Genomic DNA, 17,635 nt, shown 5'->3' on the forward strand with positions numbered 1-17,635 from the left:
GTCGGAGGGGCGGTCTCATCTTGGGTCGCTACGTCCGATTCGGAGGTGCTGAGGTCCGTTAACGCGCTGGAGCCTTTGCCAGGCCTCGCCTCTGAAGAAGTGTCGCTGGGGGTCTCAGAGTTCGGACTTTGCTCCGAGATTCTATGGAGGGGGCCTCCAGTTTTGGTAGACCCGGCTTTTTGCCTCCTGGATTCCGAGAGCGTTGACTTGCTGGTGGTGCCGTGACTCTCTCTCACTTGGGATGCCGGATAGCTCTTTTCCCCCTGGGTTTTCCCCTGGAATCTGGCCTTCTTGGGCTCTCTTCTCCCCTCTTTCTCCTGGACATTGTTCTGCTCGTCCACTTCAGGCATCAGGGAGTACTGAACGGGGTTCTGAAGGAGCCTGGCCAACCGGTCCAGTCGCTCGACTAGAGAGAGCTCATTTCTGTTACTGCCGGGGTAACGCAGCTGCTGCTGCTGACGACGCTCCAAGTACTTAGACCAGAGTTCGTCCAAACTGTTGGTGAAATGAACCGTTTGCATCTGAGGGAGGCCGGCCGTTTTGCGAGCTTTTAAGCAAGTCGTCTGACTCCCTGGGAGGGGAAGATCTTTGGCGACTTGGTGCCCAGCTTTCCTTGCGTCGGGGTCAGCTTCGTTCCTCGGAGCCCCTCTCTCACCAGTTTCTATGGGTGTCAGCTGAACCAAACTGTAATCTGGTTCAGCAATCAGTGCAGAGAACCTCTGCTCCTCTGTGGGGTGATGCAGGGAGAAAGGCGGCTGGCGGTTCTCCCACGTGCCCTTGTGTTGGAAGAAGTCTCTCGAAGGTGGCACCGGGCGCTCCGTCTCAGTGGACTGCTCAAAGGCCTCCCTCCTAGCGAGGAAGTCAGGCTCATGGTCCAGAGGCACCGGGGGGTGCAGGTAGAAGTGGGCCGACCCGAAGACCGAATGAGTCGCTTGAACGGATTCGAGGGAATTTCTGGTTTTGGCGCTCTCTAAGAAGAGAAGGGGAAAAGGAGTTCAGAAAGAGCATCAGAAGAGCCCTGCTGGACCAGACCAGTGGTCCATCAAGGATCCGTTGATTTCAACAAAGACACAAAAAGATTTTAAAAATGAGCAACAAGGATGCCGTCATCAACACTCTGATTTGCAGCAGATTGGGTGTTCCAAAGGAGAGTCAGAATGGAGCTTCCTGTTGGTCCAGAGTGCCCTGCAGAGCTCAGAGCCCAGTTGGGGAAATGCAACAGAAGAAAATGAAAATCTGTTGGTGACCCCTGGCCCAAGAGAAGTCCGGTCTTTTTGGCCCTGACCCCTGCCTGGTGGAACGCTCTGTCTGGAGAGACCAGAAGCCTGTGGGATTTAATGTGATTCCACAGGGCCTGTAAGATGGAGTTGTGCCGTCAAACATATAGTGAGGCAACTAGGGTGATACACTAATGGTCCCCTCCCCCTTTTTCCTCCCTTCCCCCTTTTTTGCTTTTTTCTTTTAAAATAATCTCCTTCTCTTTCTGCCCTTTTTTCACCTCCACACCCCACTCCCACTTTGCCGATCCTCTCTGCAGGGCCTTTACTCAGACCAAATGATCTAGTGGCAGAAAGAGAGACTTAGGCATTTACTACCTGATGGCTGAGATAGTTTTATCTGATTGCAGATTTAGATATTTTTACTGAACGAACTTCAAAGTATTCATGGTGATTTTGTATTGTTTTTAACAGAGGCTATAAATTGCCCAGAGCCTCCCGAAGAATAGCAGTAAAAAAAAATCAAATAAATAAGTAAATAAATAAATGACATCCCCTAAGACGGCTTCAAACTCAACCAAGCAAATTTTTCTGCAGAATACAACCTCCATACTGGCATTTAATCATTTCCCTTTCATTGAGCCAATGAACTGAAAGGGATAAGGGAGACCCTGGAGAAAAACTGTGTGTATCTTCGACTGAAAGAGAGAAGATCAGTACATCCCAGTTCTGATTTGCTGCCGGTGGAACTTGTGGTCTCTGCTGCTTATTAACAGCCATAATTATGTTACTGTGCTGTGACCTGCATATTCAGAACAATGAACAGTGTAATTAATTCTCCTTAGTAGGATAAACAGCAGCTTGCAGAAGAGAAAGCGGAGATTCGGTAATTCTCCCTGCAGGAAGGGAATACACGCACTCACTCCAGGGACACGTTGCCCGAGGCAGGGTCCTGAAATTATCCTCAGATTCATTTCCAGGAGATCTCTGGGTCAGTTTTGTACAGCCGAAGATCATCCAGTCATTATGGCAAGGCCTGCTTGTCACCAACAGATTCCACCATATTCAAAATATTATTATGGAGTGGGTGCACTATATAGGCACAGTCGATCCATTTTTACATCCAAAAGGCTAATTCGCTTGTCCTAAGACAATGATGATTTTCAGATCTTTATAATGTGATGCACATACAGAAATGCTTCTCTTATTATTCACCAAAATAAATCATTCAACCTTACAAGTAACTACAACGTTTACAATACAAAGAAATCTTCACAACTTACACTTTTGTCAACCATCAACCACATTTTGGCTTGGACAGTCTTTTTGTGATTATTTTAACAATCAGTGGCGTAGGAGATTAAGAGCTCGTGTATCTAATCTGGAGGAACCGGGTTTGATTCCCAGCTCTGCCGCCTGAGCTGTGGAGGCTTATCTGGGGAATTCAGATTCGCCTGTACACTCCCACACATGCCAGCTGGGTGACCTTGGGCTAGTCACAGATTCTTGGAGCTCTCTCAGCCCCACCTACCTCACAGGGTGTTTGTTGTGAGGGGGGAAGGGCAAGGAGATTGTAAGCCCCTTTGAGTCTCCTGCAGGAGAGAAAGGGGGGATATAAATCCAAACTCTTCTCTTCTTCAATGAAACGTAACAACATGCACATTTCTCAGTCATTACATTATTAATCATATTTGGGCTTAGGTATATTTTGGCTTTGGCTAACCAAACTCCAGTAGGTTTGGTCTCGGAAATCCTTCAATTAGGCTTAATACCTGTAGCTCAATTTATAATGCTCTCAGTTTGGTTCAGCTGACACCCACAGAAACTGGAGAGAGAGAGAGACTCCAAGAAATGAAGCTGAATTTTGTACTAACAATTTCTAACTTTTGCTCTTCCGAGACTACAGCTGACTGCTTTCTCCCATGTCTTGTGTGCTGTCTTCAAGAGGAGAGGACAAGTGAATTAGCCTCTTGGGTGTAAAACTGTACCTGTCATCAACAGATGACTGATTTCCTTCCCTACTTTACTAGAATAACCTGCCGGCACCTTTGAAATTCTAGTACAGCGTGGTGGATGCAGTCACAAAAGGCCTGCCAGAGGCGAAGCTGTTTCTGCAGTGAATGCCGCAGCTGACCGTCAGTCGCTCAGGAAAGGCCAGTGTGTTGTGGTGGCAGATGCTTAAGCAGTGTTTTTAGCAATCTGCAGAACGGCAAATCTCCAACAACCAATCAGAAGCCTTGCTGGTAAAAAGATGCACCTGGCCTTGCAATACCTCATCAGCTCATTAGACGCCTGCTACTGTAGCTCCGTCAGTAGTGTGGAATGCAGATTGTTTTGACCCCAGTGGGGAGGTGGCTTCTTCCTCCCTGGACCATGGGAGTGGAGGAGCGCCATCCACCCTTGGGAACTGGTAGGCAGGGGTGGGGTTACGCGACGTGACACGGGGGGTAACGTGGGGTATAATGGTGGCTGCAATACTGGCTGTGCTTAGTTCTGGCAATAGAAGTCTAAATGTTTATTCCTGGTGCTGTTTCATAATAAAGAAACCAACTGAAACAGAGTCTTGCTATTGAACAGTCTCAGGCAGAGGGGTCCAACTCTGGCGCTTCAGACGTTCATGGACTACAATTCCCATCAGCCCCTGCTGGCATGCTAGCGGGGGCTGATTGGAATTGTAGTCCATGAACATCTGAAGCGCCAGAGTTGGACACCCCTGGTCTAGGGGCACAACGCCTGGTCCTAGAGAGGTCCAGCTGGCTGCAGCCAGGGCCAGGGCTTTTTCAATCCTGGCCCCAACCTGGCAGAACCCTCCTAATGTGGGCTAAGAAATGGCAAATGCAGTTCAATGTAGCAAAATGCAAAGTGATGCACATAGGGGCAAAAAATCCAAACTTCACATACACGCTACAGGGGTCAGTGCTATCAGTCACAGACCAGGAAAGGGATTTGGGCGTCTTAGTTGATAGTTCCATGGGAATGTCAACTCAATGCATGGCAGCTGTGAAAAAGGCAAACTCTATGCTGGGGATCATTAGGAAAGGAATTGAGAATAAAACTGCAAAGATTGTCATGCCCTTATATAAAGCCGTGGTGCGACTGCACTTGGAGTCCTGTGTTCAGTTCTTGTCGCCACATCTCAAAAAGGATATTGGAGAGATAGAAAAAGTGCAGAGAAGGGCAACAAGGATGATTGAGGGACTGGAGCACCTTCCTTATGAGGAGAGGCTGCAGCGTTTGGGACTCTTTAGTTTGGAGAGGAGACGGCTGAGGGGGGATATGATTGAAGTCTATAAAATTATGCATGGGGTAGAAAATGTTGACAGAGAGAAATTTTTCTCTCTTTGTCACAATACTAGAACCAGGGGGCATACATTGAAAATGCTGGGGGGAAGAATTAGGACTAATAAAAGGAAACACTTCTTCACGCAACGTGTGATTGGTGTTTGGAATATGCTGCCACAGGAGGTGGTGATGGCCACTAACCTGGATAGCTTTAAAAGGGGCTTGGACAGATTTATGGAGGAGAAGTTGATTTCTGGCTACCAATCTTGATCCTCTATGATCTGAGATTGCAAATGCCTTAGCAGACCAGGTGATCAGGAGCAGCAGCAGCAGAAGGCCATTGCTTTCACCTCCTGCATGTGAGCTCCCAAAGGCACCTGGTGGGCCACTGCAAGTAGCAGAGAGCTGGACTAGATGGACTCTGGTCTGATCCAGCTGGCTTGTTCTTATGTTCTTATGTTTCACCTGCATCTGTGGCTGCCATAAACGTTAGGAGCAAAAACGACCAGACCACAGCCACGCACCCAGAAGAGCTACAGCAGCCAGTTGATTCTGACCGTGGAAGCCTCAAACAATGCAATTACCTTGGACACCGTCCTGGGCTGCCGTTTGTCTTTCTGCCCAAGCCTCTCTGGGCGCGGCCCTTTTGCTGTAGATGCCTTCTTTGTGCTTCAGAACTGCAGCATCCGGCCCGCTGTCATCTCCTGAGCCAAGTTCCTGCCTTGGAAATTCCGGGGGGATGGCATCGTTTGATCCTGAGGGGAAAGAAAAGGGTTACAGCACTGCAGCAAAGACGCGGCTACTACATCATAAAGTGATCAGACACAGACCCAAAACTTGCATATCAGCAACTTTTTTGAAAAGCATCCCTAAGAAGCAGCCAGTGGAGACCGAAATGTTCTTTGAAGAGGCCGAATTGACAAACATGGTCAAAGGCACAAACAATTATAATGCCGGCAGCATCTTATTCGTATATTTTTCTTGGGTGTTCCTTTTGCAGGGTCTAAACTGTTTGACTGACAACCATAAGCCTTTTTTTAAATTGTCATTGTGCACGCACAACGAAATTTATAGCAGCATTCCTCGATGCACACAATTTCAGACTCATACATCATCCTCACTTTCCCCTTCCTCCACCCATCTCATACCTATTATCAACAGCTCCCAAACACATCAACATCGAAGCCGCCCAGAGTTTAGCATAGCCTTCACAAGCCTCTTAGAGTAGGAAGCTGTCTCTAAGCCTCTTTGTCCTAGTTTTGATAGACCTGTATCGTCTGCCGGATGGTAACAGTTCAAAAAGAGAGTGTGCTGGATGAGACGGGTCCCTCAGAATATTTTGGGCTTTTTTTAGGCTTCGGGAATTATAGAGTTCTTCCAAGGAGGAGAGAGGGCAGCCGATAATCCTTTGTGCAGTAGTGATCACCCTTTGGAGCGCCTTCCTATCTTCCTACCAGAAGGAACTGCAGAAGTTAGAAGCAGAAGAGCTATAAGAAGGTCCCTCCTTTCGGCCTCCGTGGTCAGCTTGATCAGGCCAAAGTAAAGATAAAGCAGGCACCTTCTAGGTTTTTTAGCGTGGCTTCATGCTGTGCTGTGATCCGGATCACGTTACAACCAGATACAAGAAACTGCTCTTCCGCTTATTTGACTGACTGATTTAAAATATTCATAACCTGCCTCGTCCGCAAAGCATCCATACAAACCCAGCGTAACTAGGCCTGATGGAACCATTCTGCAAACAGCAGATCTGTTCACACAACAGACCTTAATAGATCTAAGCTCTATAAAACCAGAAATTTTAAGAGAGGCCCCCATTATAAATGGAAACTCAACAGTTCTTTTTAAAAAAAAACCCACCAAAAGCAGCTGTTTAAAACCGCTTTGTAAGCCAATAAATAAATCATCACAGTTAAATTGCAAGTGAAAGCTAATAATAATCTCCCGATGTGAAAGAGGAGAGGAGGACCATACTCAAGGCAATTCTGAAACAAACAAATAAAACGTGCTTTTGGTTCTGGCTGGGAGACAGAATAATTTAATTTGGCACACTTCCTTAATTAGGGGATGGATTTTAAGAAGTACAAGTAGGGTAAACTCTCCTTAAAAGTTATCTGTTTTTATTCTTCCCTTCTACCAGGGAGTTCAGGATAGATAGCACAGACATTCCTCATCGCCACTCTAGAAAGGGAGTGAAGGTCTCCATGGTTCAAGGAGTAGGGGGTCACGGGCTCCCAGAAAGAGCTGGGAAGAAGTGGAGGATCAAGGAAAGGCCCAAGGTAATTGGCAGGGTCTTCCTCTTCACCAGTACCGATGGACATGGACCTCAAATCCAGCTGAGCCAAACCGGGACAGCTTCCGAGGGATGCATTTGGTCATGAACAAAGTTTCTGAGTCCAGAAACAGGATGAAATCCCAGAAAAATTCAGCATATCTATGTGCGTGCTAGACAGTTTCACGGTGACAAAAAAAGTCCAACCATTTTACTGGTCTCTGAGCAGCGCTGGACTGAAGGACCCGGGCACAGGTATAGAGCGGTGAGCATCGACGGGAAGCTTTCTGAATGCCTTGCTGCCCTGCTGTTTGGAGTGGGTCACAGGACCCCCCCTGGCTCCAGTTTTGTTCCATCTACACTAGCTCCCAGTTTGCTTCTGGGACAAATTCATGTGTTGACCTTTAAAGTCCTCAACAGCTTGGGGCCTGCCTATTTTCAGGACTGCCAACTCTAGGGATGCCAGCCTCCAGGTAGGACCTGGAGACCCCTGGAATTACAGATTATCTCTGCATTACAGAGATCAGGTGCCCTGGAGAAAATGGATGCTTGGGGGGGGCGGGTTCTATGGCCCTGTAACCCACTGAGGTCCCTGTTCTCCCCAGGCTCCACCCCCAAGTGTCCAGGAGTTTCCCAACCTGGATCTGGAAATGGTAGGCATACAGCGCATCTCTGAGGGGAACTCTGAGGGGAACCCCCCAGGTTAGGGGTCCTTAACATCAGTGGGACCCATTATTGGAATTTATGGGTCCCTAATACCATCAGGACCCACTACCCCCTCCCTCCTCCTTCTAGGAGGATTAGGTTCAGGTGGGACGCCATCTTGGATATAATAACTGCTGTTTTTATTGTAACTATGGATGCTTATGATGATTTTATGTGATTTTATGCCGTACACCGCCCAGAGCCCTCCAGGGATGGGGCGGTATATTAAATTAAATTAATAAATTAAATTAATAAATTAAATTAATAATAATAATAATAATAATAATAATAATAATAAGAAGAAGAAGAAGAAGAAGAAGAAGAAGAAGAAGAAGAAGAAGAAGAAGAAGAAGAAGAAGAAGAAGAAGAAGAAAAATATAGCCCAAACTGACTATCTCGAACGTCACAATAGGCTAGCAGCAATGGTGCACTGGAACCTTTGCAAAAAGTACGGCCTGCCCTGTAGCAAGACCTGGTACGAGCACAAGCCAGAGAAGACCACAGAAAATGAAGAAGCAAAAATACTCTGGGACTTTAGAATACAGATAGACAGACACCTGGCACACAACACCCCAGTGGTAGAGAAAAAACATGTTTGGATCATGGATGTTGCTGTGCCAGTTGACAGCAGGGTAGGGGACAAAGAGCTGGAAAAGATCACAAAATACAAGGACCTACAAATTGAAGTTGAACGATTGTGGCAAAAAAGAACAACAGTAATCCCACTAGTAGTCGGTGCTCTAGGAGGAATCCCAAGAAATCTTGAAAAACATCTGGAAAGCCTAAACTTGGACAGAACATCAGTCCACCTGCTGCAGAAAGCAGCACTTCTAGGAACTGCACATATTCTACGCAAATACCTCTAATATCCTAGGTCCTTGGGAAGGACTCGATATTCAGAGATGAAGTCCAGACACTTGCGCTGTGCTGTTATGTGTATTATAATAATAATAATAATAACAACAACGACAACAACAACCACCTACTCCAAAGTCTGGGGGCAATCAGTGGGTAAAGCTTTCCCATGTGCCCCTGCCCCCGACCCACTGGTGGGGAGGAGGTATCACCAGGAATGCCACCCTCTGTGATCTCAGTGTCCGGGTAGCTACATAGGGGCGCCGGCGCTCAGCCCTTCAGGTACATTTTGTATTGCTTTTCAAGTTTGTTTCGAACGTTACTTTAATTACTTGATGGCCCTAATTGGACAGAAAGGGCCGATACAAATGTTATTAATAAAGGAACAAAGGCAACAGTTTACCTGAGGTTTCTAGCAAGCGCAACAGCCACCCCACTTCTGTGACCAGATTGTTCAAAAGCTTCAGGGGGAACCAATTGACATTCTGTGTCAAGAACATCGCTCTGTGCTCAAAGCCATCTTTCAAGTGCAGCTTCTTTCCCGTTAATGAGCTCCAGATCTCAAACATATCAAAGAGCTGAAAGACGGCGTCCTGTCAAAGGCTCTCATGGCCAAAATCAACAGGCTAGATCAGGGGTAGGGAACCTGCGGCTCGAGAGCTGCATGCGGCTCTTCTGCCCTTGCACTGCGGCTCCACGAGCCGAGCTGCCGGCCCCATCCTTGCCCGCCCTGCAGGCAGCAGGGCAGGCACACCAACTGCCCACGGCCAGCTGGGCTGCGCCGCGGGCTTCCCCTCTCGCCCGCCCCATTGGAGCGGGATGGGCACTTTCCTGATGGCTGGTAAGGGTCGAGCCGCGGCTTCATCCTTGCTCCGCCCTGCAGGCAGCAGGGGACGGGCGCACCAACTGCCCACGGCCGGCTGGGCCGCGCCACGGGCTTCCCCTCTCTCCCGCCCCGTTGGAGCTGGCGAGGCGCTTTTCCGGCAGCCAAGCGAGGCCAAGCTGCTGTTGGCCCCATCCTTGCGCCCAGCCCTGCAGGCAGCAGCAGGCGGACGATCCGATCCATGCTTCGTCAGAATGAGCGGAGTAAAAGGTAAAAAACCCCAATATATACAGTGTTATCTTTATTTTAAATGTCAAAAATTATTTGCGGCTCCAAGTGTTTCTTTTCCCGTGGAAAACGGGTCCAAATGGCTCTTTGAGTGTTAAAGGTTCCCTACCCCTGGGCTAGATGGACAAGCTGAGAATCCCAGGGGATCAAATATGGGCGGTGTCATTATTTCAGCCCTGATGAGGCATTCGCACTGGCTTGCAGGGGGGCGGAATCTTACCGGGCTTTTGCAGTTCCTTATGGATGAACTGTGGGACTGAGAAAGAAACCAGCGTGGTGTGGTGGTTAAGAGCAGGTGGGTTCTAATCTGGGGAACTGGGTTTGATTTCCCACTCCTCCGCATGAATGGCACAGGCTTATCTGGTGAACCAGATGTGTTTCCGCGCTCCTACATTCCTGCTGGGTGATCTTGGGCTAGTCATAGTTCTTTGGAACTCTCCCAGCCCCACCTGCCTCACAAGGTGTCTGTGGTGGGGAGAGGAAGGGAAAGGAGCTTGTAAGTCACCTTGAGTGTCCTTACAGGAGAGAAAGGTGGGGTATCAATCCAAGCAGAAGCAGCAGCAAATCCTCCTCCTCCTCCTCCTCCTCCTCCTCTTCTTCTTCTCACTGACTAAACAGTTTATAGCAATATAAGGTAGGGCAATATTTATAGCAATATAAGATAGATTAGAGACCCAGCTAAAAAGGGTGCTGGTAAATCACTGATCAGATGTTCCCAGAGTTTTTAAAAAGTAAATGGCCACCTTTTTCAAGTCAGGGCCAAGCGGTGGGAGGAAGACATTGTGTTGCCCATCAAAATCCCCTTATATACTATTAGCAGGCCTGGCCACGCATTGCTGTGGCTGAGTCTGGTGAAGTGGAAAAGAAAGGAAAGGGGAAGAGAACGGGTTCGAACATATGTCATTGCACAATGCTTGCAAGGAAGGGGAGGGGCAAGGGGCCCCTCGCTCCCCTCCCTTTCTCCCATTCCCTTGCACGGTAACTTGGCCGGTCCCTCCCTAATGTTCCCCTTCATCTGCTAGGTTGGGTGGCCTGTGTGCAGGTGGGCTGGCCCTGTCCCTTTCACTCCCTTCCCTTGCAGGCGAATTATCTAGCGTAAAACACGTTGGGAGGCATGAGCTACGTTGTGTTCAAATTTCAGAGCGTTTGGTCCAGCAAACCCCTGGACCCTCCCTCACCTTCCCCTTCCTCCGCTAGGGTGGGTGGGCTATGTGAAGATGGCCTGCCCCATCCCTTTCACTTCATAAGGCAGCGGTTTTCAAGGAAGGCATGTTTGGTTCCCTTGTATCAGAGGGTGTTGCTTTGACGGCCAGCAGATGGCGCTGTTGCGTAACAGAACTGTGGTTCCAACTGTCACAGGTGTGGCATGTACACAATAACTGGCACAGTTGTGACATGTACACAACAGGAGGTGTGGAAACAGTATGGAAACCCGGCCGCACGCGAATGCGACATTGTGTGAAAATTTCAAAGCAATCGGTCCAGTAGTTTGGGAGATTACCTGTCAGCAGAAAAACGCACTGATAGATTTTTATATATATAGATTGCTTGAATCCTGACCCTGCTGCAGAAGCTTGCTAGGTGGCCTCGGAGGCCAGACACACACACCCCCTTATCTACCTCAAAGGGTTGTTGTGAGGATAAAATGGAGGGCAGGAGAATGACATAAGCTGATTTAAGGATTCCACTGAGGGGGAAATGCAGTTTACACACGAAAATTTCAGAGGTCAGCTGTGTTGGTTGGCAGCAGAAGGGTGAGATTCAAGTCCAGAACCGTAGAAATTAACAAGATTTGGGGGGTATGATTTTGAGGGGCATCTGACAAAGGGAGTTTTGATTCTTGAAAGATTACGCCCTGAAAACTGTGCTGGTCTCTAAGGTGGTTCTGGATTTGAATCCAACTCTCAGTAAAATACATGCTCTGCTCCGGAAGGTCTAAACACAATGAAGCAAAGAAAAAGATAATGTGATTCCAGCACCTTTCCAACAAACTAATTCGGTGCCTCGTCCTTCAACTCTGAAGCCCCCTTTCATGACAACAGCAACGGGTATCTGCTTTATGTGTGGTGTAAGCTTAGTTCCATTCACAAAATGGACCCAGACCACTAATCAGTGATTGTCTTTCCGTGTTATGTAAACTCCCCTTTGCCAGCCCCACCCCGTTGTGCATGCAAGACCAGGGGACCCGACAACTTCAGTACCCTTTCCAGAAAACCTGTAGGAAGTACCTGAGTGGGTGCTCTCCACAGTGGTCTCAGACCTGACCCGGGACAGTCGGAGCGTTTCCTTGGGACACGGAACATAGTACATCTCTGAACTACCGGGTGGTTTATATGGCAGCAGGAGAGGCTTCTCTGTAGACAAAGAATGAAAAATGCATCAGACAAGGGGTGGGTTTTTCCAAGAGCACCAAAAACAGTATTTGTGACCCCTAAAACAGGAGGAGGAGAAGGAGGAGAAGTAGAAACAGCAGCAGCAGCAGCAGGAGTTTATATCCCCCCCTTTCTCTCCTGCAAGGAGACTCAAAGGGGCTCACAATCTCCTTCCCCCCCCCCCACAACAAACACCCTGTGACAGTGATGGTGAACCTTTTTAAGACTGAGTGCCCAAATTGCAACCCAAACCCCACTTATTTATCGCAAAGTGCCAACCTGGCAATTTAACCTGAATGCTGAGGTTTTCATTTAGAAAAAAAATGTTTGGCTCCCTCTTCCTCCCCCCCACTCGCTCGAGCAGGGGCCAGTCTGCTCTAGCCTCCAGCAAGTCCTGCATGCACCGCTCTGTGCCTCTGTGGTATCTCTGCCTACTCTGCATCCCCCCCCCACCCCCCGGGCAGTAGCTGCTAGGAGCACAGGCACCAGGCCCACCAGCCAAGTCCTCCTTGCCCACCGCGGTGTGCGCATGTTGTGCTCAGTGGCCCAGGCCAGCCTAGATGTGTGTGTGGGGGGTGTGATTTTCCACCCCCCACATGATGAACACTGTGTGTGCGTGTCCACAGAGAGGGCTCCGAGTGCCACCTCTGGCACCCATGCCACAGGTTAGCCATCACTGCCCTGTGAGATGGGTAGGGCTGAGAGAGCGCTGAAGAACTGTGACTAGCCCAAGGTCACCCAGCTGGCCTGTGTTGGAGTGCACAAGCTAATCTGGTTCACCAGATAAGCCTCCACAGCTCAAGTGGCAGAGCGGGGAATCGAACCCGGTTCTCCAGATTAGGACTGAGGCCGAAAGCACACCCAGATCTGCCAAGAAAGGGAAGTTCTGTGTAAGCTAAGGAAGAAGGCCGATGATGCTTCTTCACTGGCACATTTGCTACAGAAGCGTATAAAACCCTTTCAAATGGCTGGGCCCAAAAAGAGAAGCTGCCCTTCTGATTCCACTCCAAAGGACGCCCGTCAGGCTCTTCGGGAGAAGGGAGGCCTGCCCTATCTCTTTCCGAATGAATTTCTGCTCCCCTGGGCATCATCCAGAAAGCGGGAACCATTCCCTTCTTCTAGTTCTCTTTTTCTCCCAGCCAAGGTATTTGGATAGAAAAGAAAGGTTTTCAAGGCATGAATGAATGAATGCAGGCTCATGCCTCCGGAGGTGGATTCTGCGGCCCCCATTTCCAGCCCCTTCGCTTCTCCTGGGCTGCAGACAAGAGATCAGTGCGGCAGAAGAAGCCCGACACATACACAATCAGCGGCAATGACAGGTGGCAACGGCAAACCCTGAGCCAACGGAGCATCATTTGGATGCAGATCACATCTGACAAGGTTCTCATCCTTGCTGGCTGAAAATCACCTGTGGCTTCTTCGTGAAGGACTGCAGAAGCAATTTTCCAGGCTGGCAAAAAGGTGCCGCGCTCATCTACAACACAATCAAGGCACGTGTTCAAACGCTACCTGTCCCACTTAAGGTACAGGATTCTCAGGCCGTCTTGACACGCCAGGATTTAAAAAACATAGTTGGATCAAACTGCTAGTTATTCATGACGGGACTGTGTCGGTCAGCATCCAACAGAGGTTTCAAACTGGAGTCTGTCTGAGATCTGGTAACTGCAGTTTGCACCACCTGTGTCTGTCATGGTGTTTTTGATTTCATGAACCACGGTTAATTGATTAGTGCCGTGGCCACAAAAATGATAAAACAGGATAAAACAGCCAGGAGACAGAGAGAAGGCAAGCCAAACTGAGGTTTATACACACGTTGGAATTGTGTGCGGTGAGATTACTCAAAGTCTGCTGTACAAACCAGTCAAGAAGAAGAAGAAGAAGAAGAAGAAGAAGAAGAAGAAGAAGAAGAAGAAGAAGAAGAAGAAGAAGAAGAAGAAGAAGAAGAAGAAGAAGAAGAAGAAGAAGAAGAAGAAGAAGAAGAAGAAAAGGAGGAGGAGGAGCTTAGGCTCGCAGCTACTCCTTCCTACAACAAGCCTGTGAGGGAGGTGGGTGGGGCTGAGAGAGTACCAAGAGGCTGTGACTTGGCAAGGTCACCCAGCTGGCATGTGTTGCAGTGCACAAGCTAATCTGGTTCACCAGATAAGCCTCCACAGCTCAAGTGGCAGAGCAGGGAGTCAAACCTGGTTCTCCAGATTAGAGTGCACCTACTCTTAACCCCTTAACCACTACCCCATCCCAGTCTGTCATGACGCTCTGAACTGAGGATGGATTTAGGCCACCAGCTATTCCCCAGAGATATGGAGTGACGCGGCTGCTGCAAAAACAAAGTCTGCCTCTCCAGGCCTCCTGCTAACTCGTTAGGCAGAAGGGAGTCTCCAGTTGCAAAGAAAAAGGACTGTGTGGATCAAGGAAAATCCATGTGCTCTTTTAATCATTTATTTAATTCACTTATGCACCCCCTTTCATCCCAGCGGGGACTCAAGGAGATTTACATCACTCGCCTCCATTTTATCCTCACAACAACCCTGCAAGGGAAAGTGTGACCAGCCCAAGATCACCTAACCGGCCTCCGTGCGAACCCGCAGAAACATATGGGCTTTTGCAGTAATTTTTGGAAATGCAGCATAACTCCCTCTCTGGGGTCGCAGCAATCATAGATACCAGCATAAAATACAGATCTATCTAACTATATATGCACTGTTTACATGTGGGGGGGGGGAAGGCACATGTGATGAGGGCACGACTGGTCTTAGGGGCCCCGTCAAGAACCCCTGGCCACTTGGGTCTCAGTATTTTGAAATTACACAACGGAGGAGTAATCTGGATATCTACTGTTTACAAGGATCCGGCACGGACTCCAGTTCTCTGTATTCCCGAATACTGTGACTGAAAAAGCTATGACAGCAAGGATGGTGAGGTGGTTTAGAGCGGAGGACTCTAATTTGGAGAACCGGATTTGATTCCCCACTACTCCGCATGGCGGCGGGCTCTAATCTGGTGAACTGGGTTTGTTCCCTCGCTCTTCCACATGCAGCCTGCTGGGTGACCTTGGGATAATCACAGTTCTGAAGGGAAACTGAATGGATGTGAGGAAGTCACCTTGAGTAATTATCCCGATTAAAACTGGAGAATTAATTATAATCTGAAGAAGAATCTATCGAAAACGGTCACAGTAGCGCAACCCGTTTATTGATATTATTGGATATTGAATTGACGGACGTGGCTCAGACCGGTCCGCTTTTTCATATAGACTTACATCTACCGGTCGGAATGCAGAATATGCAGCTATTGACAAGTGATTGATTATCTTCAAAGAAGAGGTCTCGTCCAAGTACTAATACGGACTAATATATAGGACCGAGAGAAGACGACATCGTTTAGCCACCTTGACTATGTAGTACGGTGATGTGATATTGTATGTATTGTAAGAGTCTAGGCTCTGATGTTTTTGCACTTTTCACTGGTTGCACTTTATGTATTGCACTTTAAATGTTGGCTTAGCGCAATTGATAAAATAAGCGGTGGATGCAGCGCGTTTGTTTTCTGAGGAGTTGTGAACGTTGCATCCATTGAGAAATTGATAATCACAGTTCTCTCAGAACTCTCTCTCTGCCCCCATCTGCCTCACAAGGAGCCTGTTGTGGGGAGAGGAAGGGAAAGAAGCTTGCAAGTCACCTTAAATCTCCTTACAGGCTGGGAAAAGCAGGATATGACAACCGACTCTTCTTTGTCTCTGTCACATTAGAAGGAAGATTTTGGGTGTCTGAATGATCTTCAAGGAGGAGAGAGGCTCGGCTGTCAAGAGAAATTACTGGAAGACAAACGAGGCTGCCAACCACGTCTGAACGAATCTGCCCGGGAAGACAGCTGGCCGAGGCTGTTGGGTGGGATTAAAACAAGGAACCAAAGTGCAGACAATATACAGGATATTTTGATGTACGTTAACAACGAAGATGCTTCCACAGCTCAGCACGAGGGAAGACGAGAGCGACTAATAAGGTTCCCTTCACGGCCGAAGCAGCCTTTCCGTATTGGGTGTCTGCTTTGATTAGTGCCAGCACGCTCGGACACGGGTGCCTTCACTGCGGAAGGAAGCACTGCTATTTCCCCTTCCCCAGCCGTGACAGCCAATGTGACCCGGCTGGTCTCCTGGGTGCTGGAGGGCCAGGATCAAATTGCAGCTCATTCAAGAGTCTTTCTCTCGGTTCTCCGCATGGACAGGTAGAAGAAGAAGAAGAAGTGTTTGGATTTATATCCCCCCTTTCTCTCCTGCAGGAGACTCAAAGGGGCTTACAACCTCCTTGCCCTTCCCCCCTCACAACAAACACCCTGTGAGGTAGGTGGGGCTGAGAGAGCTCCGAGAAGCTGTGACTAGCCCAAGGTCACCCAGCTGGCGTGTGTGGGAGTGCACAGGCTAATCTGAATTCCCCAGAGAAGCCTCCACAGCTCAGGCGGCAGAGCTGGGAATCAAACCCGGTTCCTCCAGATTAGATACACGAGCTCTTAACCTCCTACGCCACTGCAGGTGTGGCGCAAACAGAGGAGTTGGCAAGACGGACAGGTACAGGTCTGAAACATCTGCACACGTGACTATAAAAGTGATAAATAGGTCAAAAGGGGTTATTTGGAGCAGGGGTAACTGATCTCTTTGGGCCTGTAGGCTCATCTGGAACTCTGACACGGCACAGTGGGCGCAGCAACAAAATGGCTGCTGTAGGAGGCAGAGCCAGGCGGGAAATAATTGTCCACAGCTTAACTTCAGTAACATAGTACAGACCCCCTGGGAGGGAGGGGTGGCATGCAAGGGAAGGGGAGGGAGGGGTGGCATGCAAGGGAGGGAGGGGTGGCATGCAAGGGAAGGGGAGGGAGGGGTGGCATGCAAGGGAAGGGGGGGGAGGGGTGGCATGCAAGGGAGGGGAGGGAGGGGTGGCAATGCAAGGGAGGGGGAGGGAGGGGTGGCATGCAAGGGAGGGGAGGGAGGGGTGGCATGCAAAGGAGGGGAGGGGAGGGGAGGGAGGGGTGGCATGCAAGGGAGGGGGAGGGAGGGGTGGCATGCAAGGGAGGGGAGGGAGGGGTGGCATGCAAGGGAAGGGGAGGGAGGGGGGGCATGCAAGGGAAGGGGAGGGAGGGGTGGCATGCAAGGGAAGGGGAGGGAGGGGTGGCATGCAAGGGATGGAGCGGGAGGGGTGGCATGCAAGGGAGGGGAGGGAGGGGGTGGAAGCAGCTGCTGCCGAAGCAACTTGAAAAAAAATCTGCACAAGTCAATCAAATTTTCCAATAACCAATCAGAAGGCTTGCTGGCCAAAACCTGCAGCTGGTCCCACCCACTTCCTAAAAACAACACGTTGGAGACTCCTGATTTAGAGGGTCAGGATATGCCCCATCTGTGAGCTACGTCAAATAGCTTTTTACTTATTTAAAATAATGGGAGGGGCTGAATTTATGTTATGCACAAAAGAAAGCACTTTTCTACAGAGGCGTACGGCCTATAGGGGAATGGGGTCACCCATGTCCCCGGGTGCATGCCACTAAGCCCCCCCCCCATGAATGCACAGGCTAATCTGAATTCCCCAGATAAGCCTCCACAGCTCAAGTGGCAGAGCAGGGAATCAAACCCGGTTCCTCCAGATTAGAATGGACCTGCTCTTAACCACTACGCCACATTGAAAGTGATGCTGTTTCAGGGTGGGGGATAATCCACCCCAAAACAGCATCACTTTCAATGTTGTTTAACTAGGGACCCCAGATTCTCCCTTTAAGGTGGATTTAAAAGGAGAATTTGGGCTCTCCAGTTTAAACACCATTGAAAGTGATGCTGTTTGGG

The 17,635-nt window shown here is 49.1% G+C and overlaps 1 protein-coding gene across 1 annotated transcript in view; it reads right to left on the reverse strand.

The window, feature by feature from the left end:
• ALMS1 (ALMS1 centrosome and basal body associated protein) overlaps nucleotides 1–17,635 on the reverse strand; it is a 63,323-nt gene that overhangs the window by 17,145 nt on the left and 28,543 nt on the right. The window contains exons 6-8 of the mRNA XM_048509482.1: nucleotides 11,668–11,793; nucleotides 5,084–5,254; nucleotides 1–970 (exon numbers count right to left, since the gene is read on the reverse strand). The exon at nucleotides 1–970 is cut by the window's left edge and continues 217 nt beyond it. Coding sequence (XP_048365439.1) covers nucleotides 1–970; nucleotides 5,084–5,254; nucleotides 11,668–11,793 — 1,267 coding nt within the window. The remainder of the gene's footprint in view (nucleotides 971–5,083; nucleotides 5,255–11,667; nucleotides 11,794–17,635) is intronic.

The sequence above is a fragment of the Sphaerodactylus townsendi genome, linkage group LG10 (genome assembly GCF_021028975.2).
Source record: "Sphaerodactylus townsendi isolate TG3544 linkage group LG10, MPM_Stown_v2.3, whole genome shotgun sequence".
NCBI classification, from domain to species: Eukaryota; Metazoa; Chordata; class Lepidosauria; order Squamata; family Sphaerodactylidae; genus Sphaerodactylus; species Sphaerodactylus townsendi.